Source organism: Dermacentor variabilis, chromosome 1, assembly GCF_050947875.1.
Source record: "Dermacentor variabilis isolate Ectoservices chromosome 1, ASM5094787v1, whole genome shotgun sequence".
NCBI classification, from domain to species: Eukaryota; Metazoa; Arthropoda; class Arachnida; order Ixodida; family Ixodidae; genus Dermacentor; species Dermacentor variabilis.
Genome location: NC_134568.1, coordinates 119479057 through 119499234, shown reverse-complemented (window position 1 = coordinate 119499234; position 20178 = coordinate 119479057). Strand labels below are relative to the sequence as shown.

The 20178-nt window shown below is 46.7% G+C and overlaps 1 protein-coding gene across 5 annotated transcripts in view; it reads right to left on the bottom strand.

Moving 5' to 3' along the window:
* The window catches only part of Rassf (Ras association family member), a 58262-nt gene that overhangs the window by 22803 nt on the left and 15281 nt on the right, over window positions 1-20178 (bottom strand). For all 5 annotated transcript variants that reach the window (XR_012828672.1, XM_075694243.1, XM_075694242.1 and 2 more), the window contains one exon: window positions 16265-16418. Coding sequence is in view for 4 of the 5 variants with exons in the window: in XM_075694243.1 (XP_075550358.1) it covers window positions 16265-16418 (154 nt within the window). In the remaining variant the exon portion in view is untranslated. The remainder of the gene's footprint in view (window positions 1-16264; window positions 16419-20178) is intronic.

Sequence of the window (20178 nt, the reverse complement as noted above, 5' to 3'; positions counted from 1 at the left end):
TATAGCAACCGGTGTGAACACAGTCTCTCAATGTCAACTCTTCTAATGAAATTGCAGTGCGACGTCTGAATCGGAAGGCAAACTCTGCTCCTTAGTTGATGTTTCATGCACTTTTCAGCAGTACCTAGTGAGCATGTTTCCGTTTTGTCAACAGTGCAGACACGCGCGAGATAAGCCGCTTTTCCTGATGCGCGTGCGCATGCTTGATTTGTGACAAAAATGTCGGGATTGTGCCTAGGTACGTCGTACATGGACAGATCTTCATCCGTTTGTCATCAACCGAGCTGCACTATGCAACCATGGATAAATACTACGGAGTAAGCTCTCCCTCCATTTGTCTTTCGTGGCGAAGCGTCAGTAGCAGTTACAGCACCACGTTAGTAATAGGGAGGTCAGTAGCTCGAATACGTGCTCAAAATTATTATTTTTTTAAAGATCTGCATTATTACCGTATTTGCACAATTCTAACAAGCACTTTTTTTTTTGCTAAAGGTTGCCTTCAAATTTGTGTGCGTGTGACAATTGAGCTCAAAATGGAAATCGGCTGCAAAGCGGCTAACAGCACCGCCACTCTTCCAGAACATATCATGAGGACAGCCCAATCAACATCAGTATCCCGTGAGTGAGTTTTGGCATAGTCAAGTGTAGCACATGTTGCTGCTGCTGCTATTGGCACCTTGTTTCAGTCGTAATGGCTTCGAAGAGCTACCACTACAAAGCGTCCTTGAAGCGCAAGGTTATTTTAATTGCCGAGAGGGAGGGGAACTGAGCGGCATCACACACATTGGGCATCCCGGAGACATCTGTGCATGATCGGCGCAAACAAAGGAGTGCAATATTTTGATGCAAGCTTTGAGGAAAGGATTCACTGGCTCCAAGCGAGGACTTTTTCGAGAACTTGAAGACTCCCTAGTGTAATTCATAAAGGAGCAACGAATGAACCAATATCTCTGAAATTACCTCTGACGTCACCTCTGAAATTATGAAGGTCAAGGTGCTTCAAATGGCAAATGCTATAAATGCTCCCGGCTCCAGTTTTAAGGCTTGCAGGAGCTGGACAACCTAGTACATGAAGCGCAAGGGATTTTCATTCCGTCAAAGGACTAGCATTTGCCAAAAGCTGCAGGAGGCGTATGAAGAGAAGCTGCTTGCCTTCCAGAGGTTTGTGATCAAGCTCCGGCATTCGCATGGCTACCCACTTGGCCCGATTGGAAATGCTGACCAGGTGCCGGTATTTTTCAACATGCTGGCCAACTAACCACACGGCAAAAGTTCAAGGCACAAAGCAAGTGCGCTTTATTTCTTCCAGAAACGAGAAGATGAGAGCGACAGCAATGCTGTGCTGTTGGGTTGATGGGCAGAAGCTGAAGCCCTACCTCATTTTCAAGAGGATAACGCTGCCAGCAGGCCTCGTGCTTCCAGAAGGTGTAACAGTGTGGGTGCACCCAAAAGGGTGGATGGATGTTGAACTGATGATCAACTGGATGAACACTGCATGGAAGAATAGGGCAGGAGCGGACCTGGGCGTGCATGCTGTGCTCGTTCTTGACTCATTCAGGCGTCATGTCAATGACTGCGCAAAGTAGAGACATGGCAAATGTCTCTCCAGTGCTGGGAGACCTCCTGAAGTGGGTTTATGGCACTTGGAAAGCACTTCCGTGGGTGATGATCGTGAATTTTTTCAAGAAGTACGGCATTTCCGATGAACTCGAGGGCAGTGAAGACGACTGTCCGGTCAGTTCAGAGTGACAAGTAGTATTCATCAGACTCAGACACAGACCTGTAAAGTAGGCCATTTGTGTTTTGATCTTGCCACAGTTGCATGCGTCAAATAAAATGTTTTCTGCCAGGTATGTGGTGTTATCTGTGCAGTAAAATCGGTGTCAAATTATTTTTCCGCATTTTATTGAAGTAAACTTACCTGCGCGTTACAATCAGGGGCATGTGAGAATCGTGCAAATATGGTATATCATCTTTCCTTCCCACTTCTGCAGTATGTTTTTTACCTATGCTTCACCACCAGGCCTGACACAGAGGATTCCTGCCAAGGGGAGCAAAGCGCTGGGTTGGGAGCTTAGATAGATGCCTTTTAGCGGCCGCAGGCCAATGAATAATGACAGACTGCTGCAGTTGTTCTTTACCTATGCTTCACTAGCAGGCTTGATGCGTAGGGTTCCTGCCAAAGGGAATGTAGCAACCCGGCACAAAGTGTGGGGGCTTAGGTAAATGCTGCTTTAGTGGCTGCAGACCAATGAATAAGGGCACATTCTCACTGCACATTTGTTGTTTTGTATTCTTCCCCATTACGGACTCTATTGGCGGCGAGGAGTTACGGAGTCGCCATCTATCGGAAGCGCCTCTCTGGCGTAGTATGAGGGATCACGCGGCGCGCTCCTCATAGGTTTTGCTGTCAGCGCTCACTGAAAACACTATGCGCGAGCTCTCCCGGACATTTCTATAAGTACTTTCGAAACAAAATAAGTTTTTTACTGTCTAAATTATAATCTTGGGCAAACCGAAAGCACACAATCGTTTACAGACGCTATCTCTTTACCGAATACGTACAGTGAACGCCAGTGAGCACAGTCACCACGACGGAGTCTCCCTAACCGGCTTCTTGCGTGAAAGTTAGGTAAACGCTGAGAGCAAACTATGTGAAATATGTTCTTATAGTGTTTGTATAACTAAATGGAGCGTAATAGAACGAAACCTCAATGCAGCGATCGCGCAGATTCGCAGCGACCGACTGCGCGTCTGCATGCTTGTCCGCGCACTGTTTCGCTTTCTCCGCGCGCGCGTTTTCGCACCGTGCCATGAGCTTTAGGCCGCAGAATATGAGAATTTGACAGTATACAAGCAACCATTGTTGCGTGGGCGCTATCAGAGCTGTTCAAAAATAATTTCATTGTAGAGACTTCGACGCCTACGGGGAGGGGACTGTGATGTGCCGTCGCGACGATTCAATTTCTTTTTCTTCTAAATTCTTTGACCTTTCAATATTATTTCTCGAGTTGCGTCGCACTGTATGTTTATCGGTGTTCTCAGCGTGCAATTTCCCGCTGCTCCTTTCTGTAATCCAGTGCATTAATTCATAACACAAACATGACCATATGCCATGCTTTTTTTAAATGTGCTTCTTACCGCTGCCTTTCCACTCCAGTGAACTTGCCAGTATCTATAGCATCGACAAGTTCATAGACCAAACCGTTATGACATTAGTCGGGCAGCGGACTCGGGCGAGCGTCTCAGTGCGTGTTTTCAGAACATTGCAGACCGGGCGCTGTAGCAGAAATCTTCCTCGCGTCTGTGCTTGCTGCATACCTGAGTTGTAGCCGATGACTGTTTGCCGGTTTTATGTTTCGCGAGCCAAGCTTCACGCAACTTCTTGTCCTGCGGCTACGTGTGAATAAGGCTGACACCGGCCGCCGTTACGTGCGTCTGGCCCTGCGGCACCGAGCAGTAGCCTACCATGTTGCGCGCCTTCAAAGGCAGCCACTACCTATTGTAGTGCTTTCAAGCGTTGTAAAGGAGACACTCGAAGCGGGAAAATTTCGCCACTAAATGAGGACCGCAACGTACAAGGGAATTTAAACTCGTTTTCAGCTCGCTTCGGCGCTCCCGAAGCAGCCGACGCGGCCGCTATGTCCACGTGATCCCTCCTAGCACGTCACGCCGACGGTGGCGCCAGCTTTTCCAGTGGTGGAGCTCGAGGCCAATACGGACGCTGTGATGCCATTTCAACAGGAGTGCCAGTTCTCACACAGTGCGCAATGCTATCAGCTATTGACAAACGGAGCAAAGCGTGCACTTCTCTGTAGTACCTAGGCACAGTTCCCAGATCTCTGTTTCACAACTCGTACATGCGCAGAAGCATCGGGCAACAGTGAGGCAGCTCTCGCACGTCTGCACCATTGGCAAAATGGAAATAGGCACCTAGTGAACACTTTATCAGCTTTCACCTTTAGTTGCACAATGTGTGACACACACCTCAAGCACAGACTCATCTTAAGTCAGGCGAAAGGGAGGGGTGCCTAAGAAACATCTACAGCCCAATGTTTTAGAAATATTATGCAAATACTCCATGCCTCTTTCTTGAACCCACAAATTGCCCGTTATTAACACACTGAAGTTTCTGGACCTGCAACTAATTTTGAAAAATATCTGTGTTGGGTTTTTCATACTCATAACAAGTACCCTTGGTGTACAGCTTTTCATTCTTAGTGCACATTAGTGCAACATGCAATAATTCATGCAAACATGCAATGACTCCTAATACAGTCGAACCTGGTTATATCGAACTCGCAAAAAAGCCCCTATCAGTTCGATATAGGGCATAATTCAATATACTAGTAGCTGCTAAAGAACTGGACGTCGTAAAAGCATATACTATTTATAAAAACACTTTATTGATGAAACTAGCTTAGTTTCGCATGAAATAGTCCTGTATCTTCTTCCGCTTGGGCAACTTCGCTGCCTGCGACAACATGCACGTCTCCACAATGTCTAAAGAGTCAGAGCAGCTGAACCAGCAACCTTCCACATTCGCGCAGAAGCGCCGGACTAGTGCGAGTGCACCAATCACCTCGGAGGATGTGGGCAAAGGGGCGTCGTTGCTTTCCTTATTGTGCCCGCTTTCACTCATGCTCAGTATGATGTCAGCAATGTAGTCTTCGTTTTCGGGCTCTCCCATGGTCGTGACACCACCATTCGCACTCACAAACTCGTTGACCGTTGGCCCATCAACAGCTTCCAGAAATTGTGACAGCTCGCTGCAAACTTCGGTGACACCAGCGATGGCTTCGTCGCACACATAAGAATTTTCAGAGTCATCACTGGGCATACGGAAGCTGGCACGTCTGAAGCAATTTCGGATGAACCACTTGTACACAGCCGCCTCAACGCCACGGCCGTGCGTACGTGTCGGGCGCCACAGGCACTGTGTTGTTTGTCTGCTTTAGCCCTAATCTTTCCCTTATCCTTCAAGATCGTGCTGAGAGTGCATCTCGGAATCTTGTATACAGCGGGGACATCCGACTTCTTACCTCATTAGACTCGATTTTGGTTTCGAGCTTCACGGCGAAAAGCAAACTAGGTGCGTTTCGCGCTAGCCATCATGGCAACACTGCGGGAGAAGGCCCACAAGGTGCTAACACAATGAACGGGAAGAGCAGAGAGGCAACTCGGACTTCCACCATCTTGCACGACGAGGGCACAAGAGCCTCTGTTTGGCATTCTGAGCAAGCGGTGTGGGCAGGCCAGAATCATTTTTTGCAGGGGGGTGTCACTGACTCGCCTGACACGGCCTGATCACGGTAGGGAGAGCGGGAGAGCGGGGGCCAGGCTAAACCACATTTGGGATGTGTTGGCAGGTTTCCCTGCCGCCGTGAGAGAAAGCCAACTTCTGGGGGTACTTTTGCGCCACTTGAGATTCGATATATTGGGAGTCGCTGCTATTTTTGTTCGATTTAACCATAATTTTTGCTATATATACTCACAGTAACTATACCGTGTTCAGAAATTGTTCGATGTACAGGATAATTCGATGCAAACGGGTTCGATATAGTCGTGTTCGACTGTATTGCAAATAGGGCATTAAACTCATTCTTTCATTCCACTTTTTCATTCGGTTCAACGAAAGTTGTTGATTAGTCCCAGTTTAGTTCTGCAGTGAAAAAAAAAAAAAATCCCAGACGATTATGATACTCCCTAATGCGAAATTTGAGTGCAGCTCTATAGGCGTTTTCATTTTGCGATATAGTGGCTGGCGTGGACAATCTGTCTCGTGCAGCATGTTCCAAACGGAGCGAAGTGTGGCGCTTCTGCCTCGCTAATCGGGAGATCATGAGAGGCAGCGCATGGGTGATACATGGGTGAAATTCCTAGCAGCTGCTGCAGACTGACCTCCCCTCATGCAGAGCTTTGTTTCCATAGAGACGAGATGCGCTACTCTGGTGCCATATCGTAGCCATCATCACCGCACAGCCTGTCTTGCGCGGGCACTATGCTTTTCTTCTCACGCCTTCGTTTCCCCAACGATGAAAGTGGCCCTTCATCATGGGGAAGTCATGCCACCAGTGTCAGCGGTGACAATACCCTCCAAGGGAGCATCACATCGAGCCTTACTAGTAGCTGCTCACCATCGCCCCTTGCAGAAGCAGTGGTCCCAATCACACATGCTTGTCTGCGGACTGATCTCAACAGCTGACACCGCGGACGAGCACAGCCCTTCCCACCTCACAGCACTCTATCCCCCTTGGAAGTGCAGGTGAGATCGCCCAAGCGGCTGTGGATGCCTAGGCCGCCAGCAACTCTGCACATGGCAGGTTGTCTCTCCTCCACTCCTCCTCCGTTTTCCACCTCATGGTTCTGCTGCACCCTCCTCCTGCGCTATCACATTTCTTTCATCTGCTGCTGCGCTCCATGTTCGCTTGGTTAAGCCAACGCCGTCAATCAATGCTGACACTTGCCGCGGGAACGCGCACCTAAGGGCTGCATAAAATAACAGTTCATAATGGTCTAAAAAGGTAATTCTGTGTTTTTACGTGCCAAATCCACGGTATGATTACAAGGCATGGCGTAGTGGGGGAATCCGGATGAATTATGACCCCCTGGGGTTCTTTAACGTGCACCAAGTGCACAGCACAAAAGCGCTTTCGCATTTTGGCCCCATCAAAGTGCAGCCACCACAGCCGCGAATCAAACCCACACCCTCATGCTTAGCAGTGCAACGCCATAGACACCAAGTCACGGCGGCCAATTCATAATGGTTCATGCTGGTTTGTCTGTGTTCAACAAAAGTATTGTTGTGGCCCCTAACTCAGGAATGCTTGCTTGCATTAAAAACCTCTAAAAACTGCTTGAAAGGAAGTTATGACATTCACCACGCTTTAAGGTCTGTAAGCGGCAGCTTACTGTCGCGTGTAACCACAGAGAATACATAAGATTTATTTGATGCTTTTAATGTTTCCTCTAAATGAGGGGTGTGCGAGAATCAAAATTTTCTAATATGAATCAAATACGAATACTTAGCTTCGAATATCGAATAATGATATGCACATGCATTTATTAACAAATTGCCTTAATTTATGTTGGAACATTGCAATTGTATTATCAATGTTAAAAAACTAGACTAGTAAGTCGTTATATTAAAACATTGTATATTTGGTTCATTTTGGAAAATTTAGTAATGGCCACTGGCTGACCTTGCCAGCCTGGTATTATACGGCATAAAATGCCCATAAACTCGGAGCCATTTGACCCTGTGCGCCTCATCACTCACTGCACTTGCTGTCAAGCAAAAAGCTCACAATTGTGGATGGTGCTGCAAAAAAAATTTGCACCCTCACTGTCCGCAAACCTGTGCTATCTTGCTGCTGAGAGGCTGGCTTTCCCGCACAGTTTAGACGTTTAGTGGCTAAGTGTGTTTTACGGGTGAATATTCGAACATTTGTGAATGCAGTCGAACCCACTTATAACAATATTCAAGTGCCACGAATTGTTATAACCAATAATTGTTATAACCGGGTTGCATGAAAAAATCAAAACGGGGATGGCAGAGCTGATGTGATAAAACTATAATGGCAGGGAAGCCAGTGCCCCTCCTCACCACCTTCCTCCATCTGGCTGCTGATTGTGTTCACTCGTTTAACTGCTTCCCGGGCGCTCCGATCGTGTGTAACAAGCTGCGGCTGTCAGCGTTAAAGAATAGCACTGCTATAACAACTGCAAAGAGGGGTTACAGGCGGCAAGCGATGAGTGAGCACTGCCAAAGCACTGCTTGGTGAGCCCAAAAGGAACCTTTTAAAAAATGTGAGAACGTTGCTGCGGCAGCCTGTCAGCTTGAGAAATCCAGAAGAAACCCGGAGGCAAGAATGCCACAAGCATCTCGCCACATACTTTTCACTGGCTTGCCCAAGAAAACCCTAGGTCCGTCAGCCTTGCATGCTTTACGTGAAGCTTGCCGACATCCTTCTCCAAGGCGTCCAGGTGCTCCATATAGTGCAGTGCGAGGTTCCTTGTGAAAACAAAGCCGTGGAGGGACTGCCGGGCCTCCTGTGAGGACAACGTTGAGGCAGCCTGCCCTACCGCATCATCGCTGCCATTGTCGTCGTCGCTATCCGATGCAAGCACGTTCGTGACCATTGCTTCATCGGTGACAAGCACATAGTTTCCAAATCTATAGCCGCGTGCTTTCTTTTCACTGGCAACGTCATGCATTGCCGATGATCAGGGGGCAAATCAGCCATCTTACTTTTCGGCGGCCAGTCAAATGACCTCAAAAAACCATGTGGCCAGGAACAATTTTGATGCAACCAACAAAGACGAAAACTGTTTGCAGAACTGCCCTGAATGAGGAGCCAATGAGCAACATGCGAGCTGCGCAGTTGGTGTGGTCCATTCGTGTTTCGGAGGGTGGTGCGGCGTAGAGCTATGGGCGCAGCCCATTCGTGTTCGGAAGGGCAGAAGGGTGACGGGAGAAGGCTGAAAAATGAGCATGTGGTGGCTGTTGGAGCAGCGGGTCATCATGCGGCGGCTCGAATTTCTCATTTTCTTCTCCAGAATTTCACATTTCACCACCTTTCCGCCCGGACACCCAGCAGCCAGACTTCATCGTTATAACCGATAATACGGCATTGGGGCATTGTAGTAAGCGGGTTATTTCCCCGTGGAAAACATACAAAAGTTGACAGTGCAACAGCTTCTCATTGTTATCACCAATATATTGTTAAAACCAGTATCGTTACAAGTGGGTTCGACTGTATCAGTTTTTCAAGTCGAATATGAACATTCAAAACATATTTTATAATATTCGAACTTTCCTAATATTTGCACACCCCTACACTACAGATGTTCTTGCTGAAAGCCCCAGAGGGCTTTCAGCAAGAACATCTGTAGTGTAGGGGTGTGCTGCTGGGGCTTTAAATGAGTCTGTCCTAGTCTGCAGAGTACAGCTGGTTCCTTCATTGGCTGTCATTATATTGCAGCAATACTGTAATGAGTGAGCGTCCACGGGAATGTGTTGCCTCCCCACATTGCCCAGGAAAATGCCTCCGAGTGAACAGCAGCGGACAAAGCTGCAGAAGACATGCGAGGTTACTAAAGGACACTAAAGCGGCACACTGCAATTTAAAGTGCGATTCAGTTCCTGCAGGTATTGTTTTAAGTGAAGATACTACTTGAAAAAGCTTTTTTATTATTTGTGCTAGAGGTTTCAAAATTCAGCCCATTAGAGAGTTCTTCAAGCAGGTTTCAAATATGTCATTATTTTTTGTCTAGCCGCTATATTTCTTGAATTATGCCCTACACAACAGAAAAATATAGTGATCTTTGCAGGCACTTTCTTGTGTATTAAAGTTTCACAAAGAGCATTTTGCTGCAGCTTATCTAGCTTTTTGTAGACGGCAAAGTGCCGATATACATCCAAACAGCATGCACAATTAGTAGAATCAGAATGCCGATATCTACTTGAAATTGCAATATCTCTTAGCAGTAGTTGTGAAAGTACAAGGTTATATTTCATGGGATTCTGAAAAAAATTTGTTAAAGTGTCCTAAATTTTTTTTGCATGCTTCAAGTAACTGTACATGCTGTTTGAATAGATATCAGTACCTTGTGGTCTACAAGCTAAATAAACTACAACACAATGCTTTTTGTGAAAATTTTATACACAAATGGTGCCTGCAAGGATCACTACATTTTGCCGTTGTGTACGACATCCCTAAAAAAATATAGCAGCTACACAAAAAATAATGACACATTTGAAATCTACATAAACAACTCTACGAATGAGTGTTTTCAAATCTCTAGTACAAATAATAATAATAAGAAAGTTCTTTAGTGTAGCATCTCCCTCTGACTTTTTCGTTACCACACCTATTCAAATTGATCACCGGTGATTGATGCTTTAAATAGCCGATTTCAACATGTTGGAGCCATTTCTTATCTACTTAGTTAGGGGGGAGGCTACCCTCGGATACCAACTTTTTTGTTTATTGAGATATCTTAATGAAATTTTCAGGATACTCATAGCAAAAGCATTAGTAGAACTACAAAATTTCATGCAGTTATGCTCATTGGTTCTCAAGTTACAGCAACATGTCAGAATGGTGCACATGGATTTCTCATTCCAGGCCTGGAGAACTTTCAAAAGGTGCTGCAACTGTGAAATTCACTGTGATGATTCCCAGGTGGATACCTCAGGGCAAGACAGAGCCCTTTTTAAAAATTTCCTTGCTGAAAAATTTTAGCAGACCACCGAATTTAGTGTTGGTGATTAAGATTTTGTCAATCAAATTTTGATTAAATATCACAAATCACTGACACAATATATGAAGAAATGGGCTTGTCTTGCCCTCAGAAATTTATTCAGATACCCAATAAGAAAAAACCCTCTGGAAATCTGATGAGCGGTACGACTATGGCTGGAACAAGCAGCCTCACTAGCCAAAAGAGTTATTTTGAGAAAATGAGCTTTGAAAGTTTTGAGCACATATATTGGTCTAAAATGACCCTGCAGCGTAATTGGAGATGTCCTTAGGCACTCTCTTTTTTTTGCCGCCTTTCCACGTTCTCTTGCGATCGCTTCTTGGCCTTTTTCAAGCGCAGAAAATCTTTCTCGGCTGCCCGTTGAATAGCCAGGTGGCCAGGTGTTAGCCAGCATTATATCTTAAAACTGCCTCATGCAGTGCTGTCCCCACAGCATGCAGCGACGCATGCTGCTCTTTGGGCATCAGGGACCACAGCATGGAATGAAATGATTCTGATGCATTCTGCGTCTTTGCTCCCAGGCAGCGTTGCAGAAGAGAAGCCTGTGAGAGGCGCTCATTAACAGGTAGCAGCGATGCTTCGAAGGTGGCACACCATCACTCTTGCTGGCGTTATGACGACACCACGAGTCTGCACCGTCAGGGCACAAGTTGTGGTGAGGATCCTCATCCGTCGATGTCACGCGGTGGTACGATGCCATCACTGCACGCTGTATATTGCAGCCACATCGTTCGAATTGTTCCGTAGGGCCCAGCCATAATAGTCGGTCAACTTGTCGTCGATGAGGGCCTTTGTCAGCCTGCCCTTCCCTCCTACAGCCTTGTCACTTTTCTGCACAAGATTGCGCAGTGCTGTCCCCATCCTCTTCTGGATGTGGTTCAGGCATTTTTCATTCGAAATGGGGACCAGTCTGTAAACATTTTCTTGCACAAGGGCAGAGAAGGTGGCACTATCTCTGTCAGACATGGGCGTTGTGTAACGGAGGTTGTGCTTTGGCACAGAACGTGAGAAAAGGATGACAGCTGCCCCAACCTCCATCCTCCCAGACTTAGTGTGTGTTTTTCTGGTACACACGATGCTCCTGCCAGCTAGCGTAGCCTGCTTTGGTCCTACTTGGCAGCCAAGGCACTGGTTCGATAAAACAATGGTGTCCAAGATGAGGCCCATATAATATTCAATTATTGCACCAACTCCAATATGGGACATGTGGCCACGCTTGTGCCATGTTCCATCAAAGTTTACTGTGACATCCATGCTGAAATAAGGATTCATTTCCTTGTAGGTGGTTTTCACAGGAGAAGCAGATTCTGCATAGAACTTGTCTATGCATTGTGTCTGCATTTCCCTGAATTTCTTCAAGTGCTTCTGAAAAGTCTTATGATGCAGGTCACGATAGGACACGTTCATTGCTGCCCAAAAGTTATTGAGGGCTGTTTGTCCCTTCCCTAACTGTTTTGTTGCCATAATGGCTCTTATATCCACGTCAAAGGCTACTGAGTCATCCTGACGAGCAGAACTCCACAAGCTTGCAACTACTACACCATGTAAACATAGCAGCTCAAGCTTCGTTGCAAGTCCAAGTTGGGTGCCTCCTTGAGCCTTCATCCCAGTTGTGAAGCACTGCTGGCACGGGGTCCCGGATAGCAGGTCGCCTAGGGCATCCATTTGCACAAGGAGAAATTCTTCGCCTTCACTTGTAGCGGTGGCAGCTTCAAGATTGCGCTTCATTGCTTGAAATTTTCGCTCCATCGCTGACATAGCGCCAAGTCCTTGTTGCACAGCAGCGAATTTTTTGTTCGCCGCCTCTTTCTCCTCACACGTCACGAAATGTGTTTTCTAGTGCACAGTGGACGATACGATCGCACTGTACAAAAAAGATGAAAGACAGGCTGTGGAAACCGCTATCGATGAGCATGAGACACCAGGCGCACTCGTCACAACAAATTCTTGCATCGGTGGAGCAGGAGTCACGTTTCTAGAAGCGTCGACACAACCACGCTTTTGAATAGATGAAGCAGAAGCTGCCCCACAGGAACCATAAATGCAATTATCGTTGGCGCGCGGGCGAGTTTCATAGAACGCTTCCTTGCACCGAATGCATGTAGTGTCTTGAGTTCCTTTGGGTGCATCGTGGCCGACTGCACAACAATCAGCACGTTAAACCCAACAACAGTCTCGTAAAGACGGTTGAAAATCATCTCGTAAAGACGGTAGAAGCTTGGAGAATATGCGAACAGCTGCAAAGATAGATGATGGCAAGCGGAACACACAAAGAGGGCCGGCGATGGAGGAGCCGAAGCAGATAACGGCTGAACGCATTATGCAGGAGACCACTACAGTCGCCGACCGATTTTCCGGACTCCAAAAATTCGGACATGCCCGATTATTCGGTCAGCATCGCGGCACCGCCATTCTCCCCATAGACCGTAATGTATAACAACTGCCGAAAGTTCGGACACCTTGCAACCTCTCGTCTGATTTTTCGGACACTCCTTTAGCCAACTCAGTCGAGAGCACCATGCACCGACTCTGACCGGTGCATGGTTCGACTTGCTGAACGCCATTTTTGTTTTGAACGGAGCTTCCTTGCTGCCCCACGAAGTGGCGCTACTGGAAATCCCCACTCATCATCATCGTTTCTGCCTGGTTAGATAGAGCGGCTCTGCAGCAGTTCCGGTTTCAGCTTAGTAAGCCATGTCAAGACAATCCAGCAGCTGATTTGTTTCTTCGCGCAAGACGCTGCGAGCAGGCCGCGTTTTTCGTTTGTGCGACTGGTGTCGGCACGGTGGTGTTTGCTTTGTGTGCTGTGCCGAGGTTTCGGTGATCCAACGCAGCATACGTAAACATCGCGTCAAGGGTCTAATGGCGCCGACAGTGCCCGCGCAGACTGCGCTGGGGAATGCCGGCAAGCGGGTGCCGGGAGGCCTAAGATTTGTCGCCTTCCGATGTGCTCCCTACTGACGCGGAAAATGTTCTGCAGAGACCTGCGCAGTGGTGGCATTGCGATTCCGGACACCGTCTCATTTGACAGTTTCATACGTGCTGACACTACTGTATTGACATGCGCAGAACTCGACGACGGCAAGATCATTCGTCAGGTTTCTGCTGCACTGCCGGACGATGACTCTGAGTCGGAAGATGACGCACCATGTGCTACGCTGCCGTCGCATGCGGAGCGTGTACAAGCAGTGACTGTGCTTTCAGCTGCCAATAGTGACCGTACGACCCTCTCCGAGATTCAGGCTTATCTGATTGCGCGTAAACGGAACAGCGTGCAACGGCGCATTCACGATTTCTTCCAAGCCTACTGCCGAGCCCGAATAAGTGCGTCGAAATAAAGGATTTCATTTTTTTTTCTTAATCTGCTTTTTCGGACACCTGTTTATTCGGACATTTTCGCAGTCCCCGTGAGGTCCGAATAAACGGTCGGCGACTGTACGTCATTGCACGCAGCAGCCAATGGGAGTTGCGGGCTCCCCCGCGTCCTTGAGGAGCGCGCTTCGCCCAATCTCAGCTTCGCATCTCAGCTGTGGGAAACATGAAAGCTCTTGCGAGCCCTCCAATCATGAGCGATTTACGCCTCTCCCACGCTGCTGCCGCTGCCGTGGGTGGCGGGGAAAAAAAAGCACAAGAATGCATGAGCAAAACACCGAAATGGCGGCGCTCGGGGGAGCGGTGGATAAATGGCATTCACAGCAAGTAAGAGTATTTTGAGCACTCACTCGGCCGCTCGAGGGCTGCCGCGGCTTGTTATAAACTTTATTTGAAATAGTTTCACAATGAATTAGACATTGATAGATACAGATATCGTAGTTTATAAGACATACTGCCCGAATATGTGGTTTTCCAAAAATAGACTTTTTCGCGATTTTTCGGTTTTCTACGCCCCCTCCCCCCAAGGCCACTCAGTAGATAGTACAGGCACTGCACTTTCAGAATCAGTTTAAATTTTACCACTCTGGCCAAGTTGTGATTTGTGACAGACCTTCTTGCAAACCAATGTGCATATGTTGTAGCGAAAAGGGGCGTGACTGTAATCCTCCGCTGCACTTGAGAAAAAAAGCATGCCGCTCACTTACGCAGCACTAGCATCAAAACTTTGTGATCGAATGACTCCCAGCAAGTCAAGAATTAAATTATATCGCTGGCTTTGCTGTCCGACAGTGCTGAGCGATGATAATTATCCGAAAATGACACCAGCTGTTCACTAGTGAGCTTTGGTTTGGAGTCCGAGTTATATTATTCCATCAAAGTGTTTTTCTGAAGGTCCACCGCATTTTCAACATGTGCACCTGGCATTTTCAACCAGCTTCCAAGAGTTTCAGTTGTCCTTCTCTTGTAAAATCTAAGCAAGGGGCGCTGCCAGTGTCACTACGCAGTTATCGAAACTCGCTCCCATGGTGTTGTCCCACACGGCTGCATTGCGAGAAAAGCGTCCCGCTTGAAACTATGCTGCACCCGCACTTGAATTTAGTGACGAAGACTCGAGTTATGATTCCGAAGATGACAGAAAACCAGATTCAAGCTCTGACGGCGACAATGTCTTGAGTCAACCTGGGACATCCGCAGCTGTTTACTGGTGAGTTTCGTTTACGGCCTTGAGCGGTCTCCTTCCTTATGTGTGCCTATCTGCTGATCTTTGTGCGTGACCTGAGAGGTCTACTAATTATCTTCAGGGTGCATACTTTGCTTGGTCATGATGTGCTGCCGATCTCTGCCATCGGCAGCAAATAAACTTCTGTTCACGCCAAGAAGGCCACCCGTAGCACATCTCGGCCCAGCACTATGGAGCAGCACAAGACAGTTTACAACGGCATGGCATTTCTTTCTGCTCTTCTTCACTACAGAGGTGATAAAGACAATCTGCAAAGATGCAAACTGATATGCTTGGATGCACAATTCTGTAGTTGCGCAGCTACGCTGAGAGTGACCGGTCCTGGAAAAAGGTGCACGACTCCAGACAAACTGGTGAAGTACGTTCCTTGGAGTTCTCATGGGACCATCCTCAGAAGATGCCGAAAAAGCGGAAGTGCAAAATGTGTTACGAGGAGTGCAAAAGTCGAAGAAAAACCAGACGTTTTATAGGAAAAGTGCGGAGTACACCTGTGCTTCACAAAATTTAGGAGTGGCTTCACCGCATGTCACGAACGATGAAGCAGTTTCTGGTCTTTTATTTTTTGTATCCGAAGAACGGCGGTGGCATTCATCTTTTCAGACACTATTCCTGGGTTATTTATCTTTGAAATTTATATTCTGAATTTCCTTTGATACCAATGTTCTTGCAGATATGTTTTTTATTCTTGTTTTTATCAACTGGCAGCAAAAATGGTGCTTTCTAGAATTTTTACGAGTTACCTAATAAATTTTTTGTTTTGCAACGTATCTTTTTGGAAAGAGCATTTCATTAAGTACAATATGCTATGCTTCAATGTGTGCTAGAATATTATTTGAACTGGTAAATAATCTTTTTCAGAGACCTATAAAAACTACCATTTTCTCACGGTAACGAAACAGTTACTATAACCACTGCTTCAAACTGTATGCATCCCTTGTGTCTACACAAACAGGTTGGAAGGAAATATGCTGTGAAGCACCTCTTTAGACCCCCAATGTAGTCAAAGTGAACACGAATGTAGGAAACATACTCTCCTATCAGTGGTTACTAAATCTAGCAGAAGTCACCACCAGACATCAGTTTAGCTTTCTCAAGATGCCTAGCTAACTGCAACCAATAAAATAAAAACACATCAGTGGAGCCAGCTTGCAGGAGACAAGGCCACAAATACAGAGAGCGTAGTCTGTTTGAAAAAGCTTTTCTTTTTAAAAATTCTTATATACTGGCTTTCTTTTGTAGAGAAAAAGCAACTTAATGATCTACTTCAGTTCCAGTTCATGCAAGAAGAATTGTCTTTACCAATTTTGTTTTCTGCCATGTTTCAGGCTGAAACCCTGCTTGCAAATAAATGCTTACATAGAAAGAAACAAAAGATCACAATACCTCCAGTGTCACGAACAACATAGAGGGCAAAATCTTGAGGCGAATTCTCCACCTTGAATTTGTCCAAGAGTTGGTTAATTACTTCTGGGGCATTCACAAGGCTTGTCACCCAGACACTGGTCACGCTACCATATGCGGGAGTGAACACGCTTGTCTGAAAATATATTTAGAGAGAGGAGAGATAAAACACACTGAGAAAATATGTGTTCACTTGTATGTGCACATCAAACGTGGGCTCAGTCATACATATAAATACAACATCATGGATGAAACAAGGACCTTAGGCTATCTTAAGCCAGCATGGTGTCCCCATACTTAGTCTAATTATAAGTACAGTCGAGTGCCTCTACAATGAAATGACCTGTATAACGAAGGAATGATTCTGCCCCGGTTCTATTGTGAGTTGTGTGGTGCGTAACATTTACAATGAAATGACCTGTGTAACGAATGATTTGGAGGCCCCAAGCACTTCGTTACAAAGGCGTTCTACTTGTACACTGATAAACTTTTATACACCTCAGACCAGATATAATGTAACCGCTTATAATGCAGTGTTTTCTGACTCCCGTTTGTCTTCCCGTAGAACTAAATATATATGAATACAATCCCCGACCGACAAATCGGACACTGATAATCCGGACATGCTTGGTAATTCGGACAGCTTCGCAGCACCGCCAATGGCCCCATAGACGACCGATATTTCGGACAGCCGCCAGCTCTACATTCGATTATCTGGACTCCGTCCATGGCTGTAGCGTATGCAGATTTTGCCCACATTATCTCCTCTGGTAACCTCGACAAGACATCAAGCATCGCCTCAGATACGCGAGACATCAAGTATGGCTTCAGAGATTACATGTTAGATGGTAATCCCTTAGGCCTTGCCTTGGTTGTAGCACTACACCTCAGAGATTTAACTATAAATGCCAATCTTGGAGGCTTTGCCTGAATTATAGGTCGCATTAACATCGGTATCATCATATTCTATTCCAGTAACCCCGCACATGGCATTCTCTCGCCATTCTGTTTGTTGAGTTTGCCTTTCGGACAATGTTCCACTATTCTCTGCTTGTTTGTTTAGTTTCCATTCCAGACAGTGCTCTGCTGACTCCAAGAAGTCTTTCTTGTGAACTTATCGACAGTCCGCGTCAAATGACACCAACGGTGCCCTCGCAGTCCGACTCTGAATGAGTCTCGAGTAGCAGTCCGCATGACTGTACAACTGAAGAGCCTGAACCTGGCGCCTAGCACAACTTGCTCAAATGTGGACGTCATTGATGACCTGCTAGGCTGCGGTGTGCCGATTTCTGGCGCCATTACATCTGAAGACTTTGCAGACGTCGACAGCGCGGTGTTGTGTGCCGACCAGAGCGATGACGAAATAATTGAGCAAGTTCTCCCACCGTCAAACAGCGACTAACTCGAATGATGATGATGTGCCGTGTGCGCCGGAGCCTTCACATGCGGACTTGAGCCTTTGCAGTTTTTGCATTGGCGTAAAGTGACAGCACAAAACTGGCTGAAATACAGCCACACTTGGTTGCACGTAAATGGAAGTGCATGCAGCAACGAATTCACCACTTATTCCTTGCACAGGGGGCTTAAAACGTAAATAAAATTAATTTTTTTTGGATACATTCGATAGTTGGGAATTATTTACGTTCCCCGTGGAGTCCGAATTGTCGATCGCCGAATGTACCGCTTGTAATGAAGCTGCACAAGACGAAATACCGGTTATATTGTGGTTGCCGTAAAATCCTTCAGAGAGGTGAGGCAGCGAGCGCGCTTCTCAATGAGGCATGCCGGCCAAGGGGAGAGTGATGAGGGCAATGCAAAGGAGGAGCAGATGCGAGCAAGTGAGTGATTGAACGAACAATAACAACAACTGGCGGCAGCGTACTGGCTCAACGGCATATGGTCCACACTGAATGCATGTACAGTGTTGCTATTTGGCTCTTCAGTTTGTGTGCGGAAAGCAAATACAGTCGCCGACTGATATTTTTTGGCCATGAACGGTCTCTCAAAAATGTCCGAATTATCAAGCTGGCTGGAAAAGCGACTTTCAACTGTAAAATCAATTTGTTGTCTTTTTACAACTCGAGAAAAATCGCTCGAGGCTGCGAGTGCGTTTCACATTTGTCCACCGTATTGCGCATTGTTGCGAAGTATAGATATCACGCATGCAACCTTGACTCCGCAATGCTGTCAGTTTAAATGGTGTTCAGCAAATTCATCAGTTCGAAATATTGATCATACGTGACCTTTCGCCTTTCCTACCTACATAGACAGACAAAATTTTTCTCTACGTGTTTGCATCAATTGCCAGCTAATCGCCCACTAACTCCGCTTCATGTGCGCTGCCGTCAGTTGAGCATGTGTGTGTGATTGCATGCCAGATCTCTGTATGTTTGTCTATGGGTAAGAACATATATCAAGGGAAAGCTTCCTGCGACAGCATGCCACCTGGCACCCCAGTCGGCTAGGCCTAACTAGCGGCGTATCGTCAGAAGTCGATGGTCAAAGTTGTGGTTTAGTGCAGAGTCAAGCAAATGCTTCGCAGAGACTATGCCACTTGGAAAGCGAAGGAACCACCTCGCCAACAAAAGTGAGGGCATATTCCAGTGGTGCAGTAGCCGACCGATTTTTCTGACTCCAAAAATTCGGGCTTAATGGATATTCTGGACTTCATAAATGCACCATCAGGGTTCCCATAGAGCTGATGCATTTTCATGACTGATTGTTTAGACAACATAAAGCCAGAAGTTCGATTTGCAGGACAAAATTTGCCGCAACGGAGCAGCGTTATGAGTCAGGAAGGACGCCATCTTGAATCTTGAGCCGCTCGACTAGCTTTGGATTGGACGTGAACTGGCTTGGATCGGTATAGTAATTTGATTAGCAAGTATAAGAGGCGTACAAATCCATGCGGCAATGGTGGCGCCTGTTGTTAAGAAATGCCGACATTAGAGGCCATGCTTTTGCCTGTAGCCTGCGGTGGAAGCGATTTTGAGAGCTGGAAACTGGTCATGTGCAACCAGTTTTGGACACAACCTATGAATGCCAGGAGATGCTCACGATAACCACCATCATAATCAGTTTCGCCTCGGTGTCGTAGGTGGTGTCGCGCACGTTTTGGTCCAGCAGTGATTCACCGGCTTTTATCCAGTACAGTGCAATTGAAATCATCGCCTGCAATCACTAGCCGCTGTACAACATATCATCGCTATTTCAGTGCGTTGCGGCCGTTCATTCAGTGCAACGCCGACGTGTTTTTGACGCCATGGCCCCTGCTCTTCACCCGCCTCCACCGAATGTGTTGAAGAAGCGTGGAAAATATTTGACCATGACGCTGGACAAGAAGGCCGCCAACCATCAGGCCTATCGAGCAAGCACGGACCCAAGTCGACGTCGCGAAAGAGTTTAATATCTCCAAACAGACCTTGTCTGATTATGTGAAAAACAAAGAAAAGATATTGTCTGCAGTTGACCAGTCCAACTGCAAAACAACAAAAATTGACCGGAAAGGACAACATCTGAAGCTTGAAGAGGCCCTGCAACTGTGGTTGAAAGAAGTCCTAGCAAAGAACCTCCCCGTTTCGGGCAACATGCTCAAGCAGAAAGCCGAGATGCTTGATTTAAAAATGGACATTCAGGACTTCACCGATGGTTCACCGATGGGTGGATCTGTGGGTCTAAGAAAGGGCACAGAGTCTCTTTCAAGAAAGTTTGTGGGGAGAGTGGTGCCATGGATCAATCTACAGTCACGGATTACCGGACGAGTTGAAGTTGAAGGCTCTGCTACAAGAATATGCTCCTGCCAACATTTTTTAATTGTGACGAGACAGGCCTATTCTTCAATATGCTGCTGGACCGTTCACTTTCCTTTACTAATGAGGCCTGCGCTGGTGGGAAGC